Below are 14,593 nucleotides of genomic sequence, written 5' to 3' on the forward strand. Positions count from 1 at the left end.
GCCAAAATCAGCAGGTTTACTCAGCGAACACAACACTGTGTGTGTGTGTGTGTGTGTGTGTGTGTGTGTGTGTGTGTGTGTGTGTGTGTGTGTGTGTGTGTGTGTGTGTGTGTGTGTGTGTGCACATGAGTGCCCTGTGCACAAGTGCCAATATGTTTGCCCGTGCATGTATGTGCTGTGGATATGAAATGGGCCAGACAGTAGAAGTGGGTGAAAGTCAGCAGAAAAAAATGAATGACAGTAGAAGTGAGTGACAGACTGTGACAACTCGTCTGTGTTTCTACCAGGAGCTGACATCCCCACGCCTGATCAAAAGCCATCTTCCCTACCGCTTCCTCCCCACAGCCATGCACAACGGAGAGGCTAAGGTATGCCCGAACATCACTGAGGGGATGAAAATCACACATTCATCTATACTGTCAGACTTGTCAGTCCCCCTGCCCCGTCAGAAAGTGTTAATATCAATCTCCTCAACACTCAGGGCTAGTTCGTATGTCACAATTGTTTATGACAATGGTTCTCAATCAGGCCCTCAGGTACCTAAGTACTGAGGTTTTCTATTTTCCATGGTATTTCAATACATTCACCTGTTCCCGTTATTCAGCCTGCAAACAAAACTCGAGAACACAAGGAAATCCTCAAGAAGAAAAAGAGTCTTTTTCACTGGCTCCTAGACTGAAAAAAGGAGGTTAACAGAGAGGTCAAGTGTGCCATCAAAACTGCCAAACTGAGATAAAGACACAAAGGGGATCAAACATTTAAGCAAGGGAATCTCTGCTCTGCTTGGCAGGGTCTCAACAACATGGCAGCTGTGAATACTGCTTCCACCACCCGTAAGCTCACTCAGGTTGCAGGCAGCAGTCCAGCATCACTCCCTAATGACCTCAATTCCTTCTACACCAGATTTGAGACAGACAACAACACCCATCTAGCTGCAGCTATCCCCACACTCAAACCTGGTGACTCTGCCTTCATCATAAATACAGAGGATGTGATGATATCCCTCAAGACTAAAGCGAACACAGCACCTGGGCCAGACAACATCTGTGGCCATACTGTGAGGCACTGTGCTGATCAGCTAGAGGGCATGTTCCAGCTCCTGTTCCAGAGCTCTACGGCTAGCGGAACAGTCCTCCAGCTGTGGAAACACTCAGCAGTTATTCCCATACTGAAGAAGGGCACTGTCCAGGTCATGAATGACCTCAGGCCTGTGGCTCCCACCTCTCGTGATGAAGACTATAGAGAGGGTCATCAAAAACTACATAATCAAGGCAACAGACTCACAGATGTGCCCATTCCAGTTTGCATACTGCACAGGCAGAGGGTTGACGATGCAGAAGCATTCAATAGACACAGTCCATAAGCATCTGGAATCACCCAACACTACAGCCGGACTCCTGTTTGCAGACTGCTCCTCGGCATTCAATACCCTGCAACCACACATTCTTGCTGAGAAACTCACCACCCGCTTCCACCTAGACGAACGACTAATCGTGTGGTTAATGGACTTTCTCGCCAGCAGATCACAACACAGTGCTGGTCATTAACACTTTCTTTGACCTCCTACACACTTCAACTGGTTCCCCGCAGGGCTTTGTGTCTTCTCACCCCTGCTCTTCATCCTTTACACTGATGACTGCAGGTCAACCCAGCCAAACGTGGTCAAGTTCGCTGATGACACAGTCCTCCTATTTCGGCATTCAGGCCTCTCACAGCACCGAAGCTCAGCTCTTCGTGAGTTTGTGGAATGGTGTGAAAACTCCTGCCTGGAACTTAATGTGAACAAGACCAAGGAGATGGTAGTGACCTTCTCCAACAAACAGAGGGAACTGACTGCGGTAGTCATCGCCACCATCCATGAGAAGCCCATAGAGATGGTTGAGCAGTACTTGAGCACAATCAATAACCCGGTGAAATTTGACTCCAACACAGAGGAGAGCCTCAGGAAATGCCAGCAGTGGCAGTCTCTCCTGAGGAAGCTCAACTCCTTTGGTGTCAGCAAGGACATCCTCACAACATTCTACTACTTCTTCATTGAGAGCGTCATGACATTTTTCTTCCCCTGCTAGCTCCATTCCATCAGCCTTCAGGACAGAAACTGCATGCAGAGCACAGTTAAAGTCTGCTGCAAAATTGTTGGACTCCCTGTCAGAGCTCTCCTCACCCTATGCGAGCAGCAGGCGCTTAGGTCAGCTGGCACAATAATACAGTACTCCTCACACGTCCTGTTCCCTGCGTTTGAGTGGCTCCCCTCAGGACGCTGGCTCCGTTGCCCAGGCTACAGGACACAGAGAATGGCAACCTTTGTACCCAAGACTGTTCAACTCCTTAACTCCCAACCATCCCTGACCCTCTGCTCACCCTGCTAACCCCCCCACTCACTCAGACTTGGTTCACACACACACACACACAGTGACTTGCACATGGCTTCGGCCTTGGACCGCTACCTCATCCTGCCTCAATTATGTTCATATATATTATAGAATTACCTATCAATACATATACTGTGTATACTGTTCTATACTATTACTGCACTATTATTACTATTATATTGGTATCTTAATGTATAAAGTTTATTTTTGCACTGTACAACGCATAACTCTGAATCACACCGTTGCATTGCATGTTATGTGTTTTTGCCCCCCCCCCCCCTGTTGTGCTACTTGATAATTGTACTACTCTACATGGCTTTGCAGTTGCCCCTCAGGGACAAGTGAAGTGATTTGAATTGAACTGAATCAGGAAGGCTTTACACCTGGAACAACAGGTGAATGTATTGAATAACCATGTAGAATAGAAGACCAGTAGTACTGGTAAGGACTGGGAGTCGACAGGTTCGTTCTGATTCAGCGTTACAACGATGTTTTGGTGTTGGTTCAATACATATTGTGGTTTTTCAGCTATCAACTTAGAAATATTTAGATTTGATACTGTGATGTGTTGAAGGATCCATCCCCTCCTATTCCCAAAAAAACAACAAAATTGATTTATTTTAACCTCCATGTGTTCAAAAACTTAAAAGACGATGACTTAGATTACAGAACACCTAGCACAAGTATTCTCTGTGTTAGCAATGGCGGCTACGACATCACCTCTATTGGCCATGGGTGTAAATAAGGACAAGTCCGAACAGAAATGGAGGTTCAGATGGGAAGGTAGCGGATGTCCAGCATGTTTGCCAGCAACTTCCATCTTCAAACACGCGGTATCTGTCCAGGTAATCTACATGGCACGCAACCCGAAGGACCTGGTGGTGTCTTATTACCAGTTCCACCGCTCTCTCAGGACCATGAGCTACCGCGGGACCTTCCAGGAGTTCTGCCGACGGTTCATGAATGACAAGCGTGAGTAGTTATAGGCCCACCTTGTCTATAAATTTATACTACTTTTCACTTCTTGTTGACCCTTTATATTACCTTAATTAAAGCAATGTAAAATTTTGGTCTCTGGCTCAGTCGAGGTGTCGAAGGGCACACAGAACGTCGCCTCCTTGGCAGAGGTGATAAAGCAAATTAGGAGCTTTTTTTACTTTTATTGTCACTGTGTACATGGCTGTTCTTGATTTAGTCCTGCTTCATAGTCACACAGGTACACTGAATCATATCACACCACTCGATGCAACTGAAGTTGTTGAGGGAGGTAAAAAAGTTCCCCCCTTTGCCTAATTTTTCGCCATCACGGCTTTCTATTGGATATAAAGGCCTTTCGTCTGCTGCCTGGTAATGAACTTTTGTCTAACTCTGTCTCTCTCTGGCAGTGGGATACGGTTCTTGGTTTGAACATGTTCAGGAATTCTGGGAACATCGCATGGACTCCAACGTCCTCTTCCTGAAGTATGAGGACATGTACAAGGTAAGACAGACACCAGGGGCATCGGTGTAGCGTAGTGGTCTATTCCATCGCCTACCAACATGGGGATCGCTGGTTCGAATCCCCGTGTTCCGGCTTGGTCGTGTGTCCACAGACACAATTGGCCGTGTCTGCGGGTGGGAAACCAGATGTGGGTACGTGTCCTGGTCGCTGCACTAGCACCTTCTCTGGTCGGTCGGGGTGCCTGTTTAGGGGGGAGGGGGAACTGGGGGAATACTGTGATCCTTCCACACGCTACGTCCCCCTGGTAAACTCGGTTGGCAACTCCACATGTATGGGAGGAGGCATGTGGTAGTCTGCAGCCCTCCACGGATCGCCAGAGGGGGTGGAGCAGCGACCAGGATGGCTCAGAAGAGTGGGGTAATTGGCCAAGGGGGGGTGGTGGAGGTCATCAAACCTGTAGAAGTTTATTAACCCACAAAGTGCTTAAAGCAAGTGACGTGGCTCTATGGCAACATAGTATGTTGGAAAAGCCATGTTACTCTTTACTCACATACAAGTCACATACATATCCACATACTCGTAGTACGCTGGGAAATAGTACATGTATTATGTACGGTGGCCCAGTGGTCAGCGCTGTTGCCTCACAGCAAGAAGGTCCTGGGTTCGAACCCTGGGGTTGTCCAACCTCGGGGGTCATCCCAGGTCATCCTCAGTGTGGAGTTTGTGTGTTCTCCCCGTGTCTGCGGTGGGGTTTCCCCCACCATCAGAAAGACATGCACGTTTGGGTTAATAGTCCCGTCTGTGCCCCTGAGCAAGGCATGGCGAGACGAACCGGAGTTGGTCCCCCGGGCGCTGCACGGCGGCTGCCCACTGCTCCTAGCCACACAACTAGGGTGGGTTAAACGCAGAGAGGAACTTCCCCCACGGGGATCAGTAAAGTATATCCAAATCAAAAAATAAAGGAAAAAATGGATACATGTAGTATGTAGTACACATACTACATGTATGTAGTATGGAGTACGCACAATTGGACGCAGCCGGTGTCTTTTTTAGACCAGGCACAAACGCTGAGGACCGGATTGAAAACCACCGGCGTGAACATCATGTGACTTCAGTCCCTCACAATGGAAAATGTTTCAACGCGGCTAAAGACGTTCAGCTTAAAATGTCGGTACTGAACACTTCCGCTACCTGTGAGGTCTGTACCGGTCCTCCTCATACTATTCCCATCCTCTCCAAACGATACGCAGCCCAAACTAGCCATCGTTTCTATCCAATTTTTCTGATAAAAACTGAAGAGGGAAATGTCAGCATGTCGGTTTGCTTTACAAAATGTCCTGTTTACATCGTCTCATTTCATCCCCTTTACAAGACAGAGAAAAACATGCACATCCTCCCCTGTAACTGCTAGGCTGTCCTCGGGATCGCACAGATTTTCGGAGACAGACCGGACCGGAGATAAGCCGTGTCTGTGGTGGTGCTGGATGAATGGAGGCGTGGTGGTGTAGTGTGGGTATTTGCAGTCTGGCCAGCGGGGGAGTGAAGAGGGCTTCTTCTGGAGGACGAGCAGATGAATGAGCGTGTCCACATGTTGTGCTGAATGAGCTTGTTTCACAGATAGTCTGTCTCCTCAGCACTAAGCCACAAGCAACAAGAGTCCTTGACTCACACACACACACACACACACACACACACACACACACACACACACACCAACAAACAGCCCTCGTGACCTTGCACACCTGCGAGCACACACAGACATGCATGTGCATGTACTCATACACAAAATTACTGCCACACACACACACACACACACACGTTCAAATCCACAGTATATACCAATACACACAAATTACTCACAGACAGGCACACTAGCGAATGAATACACATACGCGCACACACACACACGCCACATGCAGTGCTGTTTCTCCGTGCAAACACTCAGACACTCAGACAGACACGCACACAGACAGACACACATGCAAAGAACTATTTACACACACCCACACACACACCACATGCAGTGCAGTTTCCATGCAAGCACTCAGACACTCAGACACACACACACACACACACACACACACACACACACACACACACACACACACACTGAAAAACAGCCCTCGTGACCTTGCACACCCGCGAGCACACACAGACATGCATGTGCATGTACCCATACACAAAATTACTGTCACACACACACACACACACACACACACACACACACACACACACACACACACACACACACACATACACGGTCAAATCCACAGTATATACTAATACACACAAATTACTCACAGACAGGCACACTAGTGAATGAACACACATACGCGCACGCACACACACACCACATGCAGTGCAGTTTCCATGCAAGCACTCAGACAGACACACACACATGTATGTGCGCACACACACACACACTTGTTCAAATCCACAGTATATACGGTACCAGTACACACAAATTCGTCACAGACAAGCGCATTAGTGAACGAACACACACACATGCACACACGCACACCACATGCAGTGCTGTTTCTCCGTGCAAACACTCAGACACACACACACACACACACACACACACACACACACACACACACACACACACATGTAGATAGCAGTATGTACATGTGTGTGCAGAAGCACTCCCAGGTGGGTCGACACGGCGGGGGCAGTGAACTGTACCTTGGCCTGATCTCATGATGTGTTGTGTGTACTGTGCGTTACCGTGTTCCAGAGTTTATCATGGGGAGCACAGGACTGCATGTTCTCCGTGGGCTGTGTTGTGTGTAGATAGGTTATCACAGCTCGTAACGCTTTAACTTCATGCTGTGGTTGGGAGGCACGTCGCAGAAGCTTTTTCCTGTGTGTGTGTGTGGGGGGGGGGGAGGGGGTACTTCAAATGTTACACGACTAAATAATCCAGGTTTTAAACTTCGTATGATGCATTTTTTTTTTTAGCTTAAATACTTAAACCAGTAGACACAGGAAGTTGTGACGTGGAGTTGTGCAGGGCCTCCAGAGCGTTGTCATGCCGGGACCTTCCTGTGGAGCTTTTGGACCCGGGGCCGCACGACATATTTGATGGGTTCCGGCTCCAAAACAAGCAGTAAATTCTTATTACCTGTTAGAAATGCGAGATTAGGGGCGTCCGGGTGGCGTTGCCGTCTATTCCGTTACCTACCAATACCGGGGGGTCGGCGGTTCGAATCCCCGTGTTACCTCCGGCTTGGTCGGGCGTCCCTACAGACACAATTGGCTGTGTCTGTGGGTGGGAAGCGGGGTCGGACTAGCGCCTCCTCTGGTCGGTCGGAACTGGGGGGAATAGTGTGATCCTCCCACATGCTACCTCCCCCTGGTGAAACTCCTCACTGTCAGGTGAAAAGAAGCGGCTGGTGACTCCACATGTATGGGAGGAGGCACGTGGTAGTCTGCAGCTCTCCCCGGATCAGCAGAGGGGGTGGAGCAGAGACCGGGACGGCTCCGAGGAGTGGGGTAATTGGCCAAGTACAATTAGGGAGAAAAGAGGGGGGGGGGGAGAATGTGAGATAATTGACAGTCACTCACGACCCACTAACCGTCACACCAAACAGACGAGCGATGCCGATAATTAACATTATTCCAGTATAATTACATCATTGCATTGTTTGCATTGACTCCAAAAGTATGAAAATTAATGTTTTTTTTTAAAACTTGTATTCTGTCGCCAAACAAACTGTTAACCGTGACTCCCGGTGACCCACCTGACCTCATGACCCTTGGGTTGAAGACGACCAGTCGTGTTATTATTCCACCGTGAACGTTTCACGTGGAGGTGTGTGCAGAAATTGTCACGCGCTCTCCTCCCACCCGACTCTCTCGCTCCTCTTTTCCCCCCCTCTTCCTTTTCCTCGCCTTCCCCACCTCCCCTTCTCTCTTATCCTGTTCCCTTCCCTCCTCTAATCTCTATCCTCCTTGTCCTCCTCTTCTCATCTCTTCTCCCCTACTCTCCTTCTCCCGTCCTCGCTCCTGTCTTTTCTCGCTCTTTTTTCCTCCTTTATCTCCGCTCCTTTCAATCCTCTATTCCTGTTTTCTCCTATCTTGTCATGCTCTCTCTCTCCTTCCTCCTGACTTTCTTTTCTCTCCTCCTTTCTTCTCCTCTACCTTTTCCTCTCCTACCCCACCCCCTGCATCTCGCTTATCCTCCTCCCCTCCCTCTTCCTAATTTCACCTCCTCCCACCTCTCATCTCCCTCGTCCTCGTCGTCCTCCTCCATATCCTTTCTCGCTACGACCTCTCCCATTCTCGCTCCTGTCTTCTCCCTTCTTCTCTCGGTGCTTCTTTTCTCCTCACTCTCTCCTTCTCCCGTCCTCGCTCCTGTCTTTTCTCGCTCTTTTTTCCTCCTTTATCTCCGCTCCTTTCAATCCTCTATTCCTGTTTTCTCCTATCTTGTCATGCTCGCTCTCTCCTTCCTCCTGACTTTCTTTTCTTCTCCTCTACCTTTTCCTCTCCTACCCCACCTCCTGCATCTCGCTTATCCTCCTCCCCTCCCTCTTCCTAATTTCACCTCCTCCCACCTCTCATCTCCCTCGTCCTCGTCGTCCTCCTCCATACCCTTTCTCGCTATGACCTCTCCCATTCTCGCTCCTGTCTTCTCCCTTCTTCTCTCAGTGCTTCTTTTCTCCTCACTCTCTCCTTCCTCCTGACTTTCTTTTTTCTCCTCCTTTCTTCTCCTCTACCTTTTCCTCTCCTACCCCACCCCCCCGCATCTCGCTTATCCTCCTCCCCTCTCTCTTCCTAATTTCACCTCCTCCCACCTCTCATCTCCCTCGTCCTCCTCCATATCCTTTCTCGCTATGACCTCTCCCATTCTCGCTCCTGTCTTCTCCCTTCTTCTTTCGGTGCTTCTTTTCTCCTCACTCTCTCCTTCTCCTCCTCCTTCTCCAGGACCTGAGGACATTGGTGGAGCAGCTAGCTCGGTTCCTGGGTGTCTCCTGTGACAAGGTCCAGCTGGAGAGCATGGTGGAGAGCTGCAACCAGCTGATTGAGCAGTGCTGCAACTCCGAGGCGCTCTCCATCTGCAGGGGTGAGCAGACAGACAGACAGACAGACAGACAGACAGACAGACAGACAGACAGACAGACAGAGAGAGCGAGAGAGAGAGAGAGAGAGGTAGTATAATAGCAAGTAGTGGGAGCGCACAGAAAGGAGAGAGAACACAATGTCTACACACATGCATGTGCAGATACAAGGTGTAAGCTAACACACTGTCCGTCTCTAACAGCAGAACCCCCGGGATGTCACTCCTACCTGAAACCACCATGGGCGGTCAAAATGACCGCCGGTTTTTAAGCTCTATATTCTGCCACGATAAACACCCAACTGAGATATCAATGCATCACATGTGTCAGTGTGTCTGTTATGAAACTGACACCAAAATGAACATTTTAACAACTACAATACTATTTTTAAGCAATTTAAACTCCAGAGAAACATGGTCGAACTTGAGTAGCAAAAGAGAAAACACATATTGCTAATCTAATAAACGTAACAACGCCTATAAAAAGTGAAATGTAAAAAAAATAGCTGAAAATAAATATTGAAGCAGTCCCAAACAACGACCGAAACTACTACAACGACCGTGGGCGGTCATTTTGACCGCCGGTTTTTAAACTCTATATTCTGCCAAGATAAATACCCCATTGAGATATTAATGCAGTACATAGGTTAGTATGCCTGTGAAGAAACTAAGTGACACCAAAATTAACATTTTAACAACTTTGATACTGTTTTTCAAACAATTTAAAATGGCTGCCCTCCAACGCCTGTAAATACTGCAGTGCCTCGCTGGTAGTCATACTGCATAGTGTATTTCTCTGCACCGGAGGACGCTAGTGTGTCTCTAGGACAGAGCGATGGACTTCACGACGGAAATGATGCGACCGACACACGTCATCAATTGATCTAAAACCCATTTTAATGCAAATCTATGCAGTTTTAGGAGTCATAGTGCCCATTCTAGTGTTTAAAGGGCATTACGCAGCTGTGGTTCGTACCAGCGCGTCTCTGAGCATGTGGTAGAAACTTGCATAACAGAAGCCGCCATAAAACACTCTTAGCACACCTCCTGCTGTGCTGCACCCTGTTTCTACTATAAAGGCCTCCCAATCTCGCCTGCAGGGTAAGACTGAGAAAAAGGAGGCGCCTCCATAACCGGTGCGATTCCAGCTAGCGGACACTGACCTGTGCACTTAAAATAGGATCCTCTCTGTTTGGCGAGTTTGCCCTTTGACCAGAGCAAGGTGTAAGGATGTGTGCGTCCAAAAGCTCGGGTCCCGTACATATCTCGACGGCCCCATCGTATAATGTCCCGTCTGCTGCTGTATATAATTAGTCATGCGTCATCACAATCAACTTCACTGCAACTTTACTGGCCAAGTGTGCCTATGCACACGAGGAATTTGACTCCGGTGCACAGCAGCTTCTGGCACTCGCAGATATCAGTCACGCAAAAAAAAGACGTATGTAGGCCAGGGAGACGGACCCCCCCCCCCCACACACACACACACACACCAATAAAGATGCTAATAAGCAGCATATTGAACACTGACTGTAGGGTAATCTTTGGCGGCACGGTGGTGCAGTAGTTAGCGTGGTCGCCTCACAGCAAGAAGGTCCTGGGTTCGAGCCCCGGGGTAGTCCAACCTTGGAGGTCATCCTGGGTCGTCCTCTATATGGAGTTTGCATGTCCTCCCCGTGTCTGTGTGGGTTTCCTCCGGGTGCTCCGGTTTCCTCCCACAGCCCAAAGACATGTAGGTCAGGTGAATCGGCCGTACTACATTGTCCCTAGGTATGAATGTGTGTGTGTGTGTGTGTGTGTGTGGGCGGGGCCCTGTTATGGCCTGGTGGCCTGTCCAGGATCCCCCCCCCCCCGCCGCCCAATGACTGCTGGGATAGGCCCCAGCATCCCCGTGACCCTGAGAGCAGGATCAGCGGGTTTGGGTAATGGATGGATGGATGGATGAATACTTACTGTAGGATAATCCTAGCGAGATGAAGACGTCCTTTTCCTTGGAGACCTGGCCATGAAGGGCAGCAACAAGGCAAACCAAAAAAAAGAAAAGAAAAAAAAGCTGCAAACCAGCATCATACCTCAATGTATAGAATAATAAAAAAAAAACAGTCAAAATTGCAAATTAGGGAGCAAGAATCTTTTTTTTATTTTACAAGACAGACAAGACGAGATGGGACACCAATTTCACAATTTCATCTTTCGCTCAGTCTCTCGACATCAGGCTGCGTTGTTCCTGTCTTACCTGAACACACGGCGCTATTTAAGACCATATAGAAGGAAGACGTGTGGGACGCCGGTGGCGGAGCCGTGTCAGTCGGGGCTTAAACCGCTCCGGCCTGCCGATGAGCCAACAAGGTATAAATCTGAAAGTAGGACAAATGTGTAAAGCCAACAGGAAAACAACAGGGAGATTTCACAACTTGACAACATGCAGCCTGCCTATCAGTCATCCAGTTCAGTGCCACAGGGGTGAATAAATACACTGAGGGCTAAATACACTGCAGGCTAAATACACTGCAGGCTAAATACTGCAGGCTAAATACACGGGGTAAAATACACTGCAGGCTAAATACACAGGGTTAAATACACTGCAGGCTAAATACACGTGGTTAAGTACACTGCAGGCTAAATACACGGGGTTAAATACACTGCAGGCTAAATACACGGGGTTAAATACACTGCAGGCTAAATACACAGGGTTAAATACACTGCAGGCTAAATGCACGGGGTTAAGTATACTGCAGGCTAAATACACGGGGTTAAATACACTGCAGGCTAAATACACAGGGTTAAATACACTGCAGGCTAAATACACGGGGTTAAATACACTGCAGGCTAAATACACGGTGTTAAATACACTGCAGGCTGAATACACGGGGTTAAATACACTGCAGGCTAAATACACGGGGTTAAATACACGGGGTTAAATACACTGCAGGTTAAATACACGGGGTTAAATACACTACTGCAGGCTAAATACACGGGGTTAAATACACTGCAGGCTAAATACACGGGGTTAAATACACTGCAGGCTGAATACACGGGGTTAAATACACTGCAGGCTAAATACACGGGGTTAAATACACTGCAGGCTAAATACACGGGGTTAAATACACTACTGCAGGCTAAATACACAGGGTTAAATACACTGCAGGCTAAATACACGGTGTTAAATACACTGCAGGCTAAATACACAGGGTTAAATACACTGCAGGCTAAATACACGGGGTTAAGTATACTGCAGGCTAAGTACACAGGGGTTAAATACACGGGGTTAAATACACTGCAGGCTAAGTACACGGGGTTAAATACACTGCAGGCTAAATACACAGAAAACCAAAGGAAAATGGTTAAAATAAAGGCTCCATTGTATTCTGAGCCTGCAGGAAGCTGTGTTTCCTACGGGTATGTGGGAGTGTGTCAGTATATCAGAGCTGGTTTAATAACGCATTAAGGTGCTCGAGACGGTTATGGGGGCGTGTTCTCACGCGAGATGAATCCGCCCCCGTGTGGTGAAATGTTGTAGCTACACCTCAGACACTCAACCCAGAGGCAGTTTTTCTTGTTTTCTTACCCATCCTCCCTTTTATTCATTGCTTTATTATTATTATTATCATTATTATTGTTATTTAATATCCATTTTTCACCATTTGAATGCTTGTTTGAGTTGTGCCTCGGTCGCCTGCGAGTCCCGAGTGTCTCTTGTTTGGACGTTGCTGTTTTGTGTGTTTTGTGTTGTCCGCTTTGCTTTCGTTTCCCAATCTGATTTTTTTCTTTTAGTGCATGGTGGTCTTGCCTCTGGGGGTCTAAGTCTAACATAGACTTCAGAGCCGAGACAGACAGTTTATTACAGTCTGTCTCACACACGCCACGCACGACGCACAGGTGAGTGACGGCCACGTCAGCGGCAGGTGCACACTTTCACACACAGGCTGTTTAGATGACGTTTTGTATCCATGGCGACCAACAGTAATCAAGGTTTAATGAGCGTGCAGGTCTGTACAGGACACGAGACTGATGGGAGTCATGTACTGGTGTTTTCTGTGTGTGTGTGTGTGTGTGTGTGTGTGTGTGTGTGAAACCTCCAAATAGAGGACTGATAATATGACTATGGGCATTGTATAAATGTGCACCGTACAAGGTTATCGACTGTCAAATGCAAGCTGAAAATCATATTTGCCTTTAAACAAGTTTGCCATTGGGGCCTCCAGGTGGCCTGGCGGTCTATTCCGTTGCCTACCAACACAGGGGATCGCCGGTTCGAATCCCTGTGTTATCTCCAGCTTGGTCGGGCGTCCCTGCAGACACAATTGGCCGTGTCTGCGGGTGGGAAGCTGGATGTGGGTATGTCTCCTGGTCGCTGCACTAGCGCCTCCTCTGGTCGGTCAGGGCACCTGTTCAGGGGGAGGAGAGGAGAGGAGAGGGGGAGGAGAGGAGAGGAGAGGGGGAGGGGGGGGGAGGAGAGGAGAGGGGGAGGGGGGGGGAGGAGAGGAGAGGGGGAGGGGGGGGAGGAGAGGAGAGGAGAGGAGAGGGGGGGGAGGAGAGGAGAGGAGAGGGGGAGGGGGAGGAGAGGAGGAGAGGAGAGGGGGAGGAGAGGGGAGGGGAGGGGAGGGGAGGAGAGGAGAAGGGAGGAGAGGAGAGGGGAGGAGAGGGGAGGGAGGGAGGGGGGGGGAGGGGGGGGACTGGTGGGAATAGCGTGATCCTCCCACGCGCTACGTCCCCCTGGTGAAACTCCTCACTGTCAGGTGAAAAGAAGCGGCTGGTGACTCCACATGTATGGGAGGAGGCATGTGGTAGTCTGCAGCCCTCCCCGGATCGGCAGAAGGGGTGGAGCAGAGACCGGGACGGCTCGGGAAGAGTGGGGTAATTGACCAGATACAATTGGGGAGAAAAGGGGGCGGGGGGGGAGAATAAAGTTCAAAACTATTTCTCTGTCTTCCTGGCAGGTCGCGTGGGTTTGTGGAAGGACATCTTCACAGTGTCGATGAACGACAAGTTTGATGCCATGTACAGACAGAAGATGGGCAAGTCTGACCTCACCTTCGACTTCGGCCTGTGAGGAGCGACAAAATTCACCGACAACGAACACAATCGACAACCGTAGCCCTCCTGCCGACAGCCACACCCGTCCACACCCGTCCGTCTCCACCCTGCCGAACCACCATTCGGTCAAAAGGATCCATCGTGCAGTCAAAAGACTTCTCCTCACCACACGACCGCCTCTCTCTTCGACCAAGTCCACAAGCCATCGTGATCCCTCCCCTGAAAACGAAAACGAGTCTATTTATTGTTAGCAGTTTATACAAGAAATCAAAATCAATAAACCAAATCAAGCATCCCCAAACCCCCCCCATCTCCACAGCATACCCTCAGCTGTGTGTGTGTGTGTGTGTGCACGCCTGTGTGCGTGTGTTAATGTATATATTGAGTGCTTCAGCTGGTCTCTCGTGCAGCAGGGGGCGCCAATCTGGAAAATGCATCGAAGCGTGACCGTCTGCAGCGACGCCAAAAGGCCTGTACAGAGCAAAGCTTGCCGTGCCTAGTTCAGCGCCGTGCGGCGCTACACAGATGCAAAACGTGCTTTAGGTTCGAGGCCGGGGAGCGTCGTGTGGGTCGAACGCGTGAATGATTCCCGTCCACGTCGAGATGTACACGTGGCGTGGATGGGCTCGGCCTCGTCATCCGTCACCTCGCGCTCCCTGCCTCGTGCCGTCACCTTAAGGCTAG

General features: G+C 49.2%; 1 protein-coding gene across 1 annotated transcript in view; it reads left to right on the plus strand.

The window, feature by feature from the left end:
* Nucleotides 1–13,925, plus strand: part of sult4a1 (sulfotransferase family 4A, member 1) — a 30,479-nt gene extending 16,554 nt beyond the window's left edge. The window contains exons 3-7 of the mRNA XM_056277930.1: nt 288–368; nt 3,218–3,344; nt 3,758–3,852; nt 8,740–8,878; nt 13,813–13,925. Of these exons, the coding sequence (XP_056133905.1) occupies nt 288–368; nt 3,218–3,344; nt 3,758–3,852; nt 8,740–8,878; nt 13,813–13,925 (555 nt within the window). The remainder of the gene's footprint in view (nt 1–287; nt 369–3,217; nt 3,345–3,757; nt 3,853–8,739; nt 8,879–13,812) is intronic.
* The last annotated feature ends 668 nt before the right edge of the window (nt 13,926–14,593 follow it).

This window comes from Lampris incognitus, chromosome 3, assembly GCF_029633865.1.
Source record: "Lampris incognitus isolate fLamInc1 chromosome 3, fLamInc1.hap2, whole genome shotgun sequence".
Classification (NCBI taxonomy): Eukaryota; Metazoa; Chordata; class Actinopteri; order Lampriformes; family Lampridae; genus Lampris; species Lampris incognitus.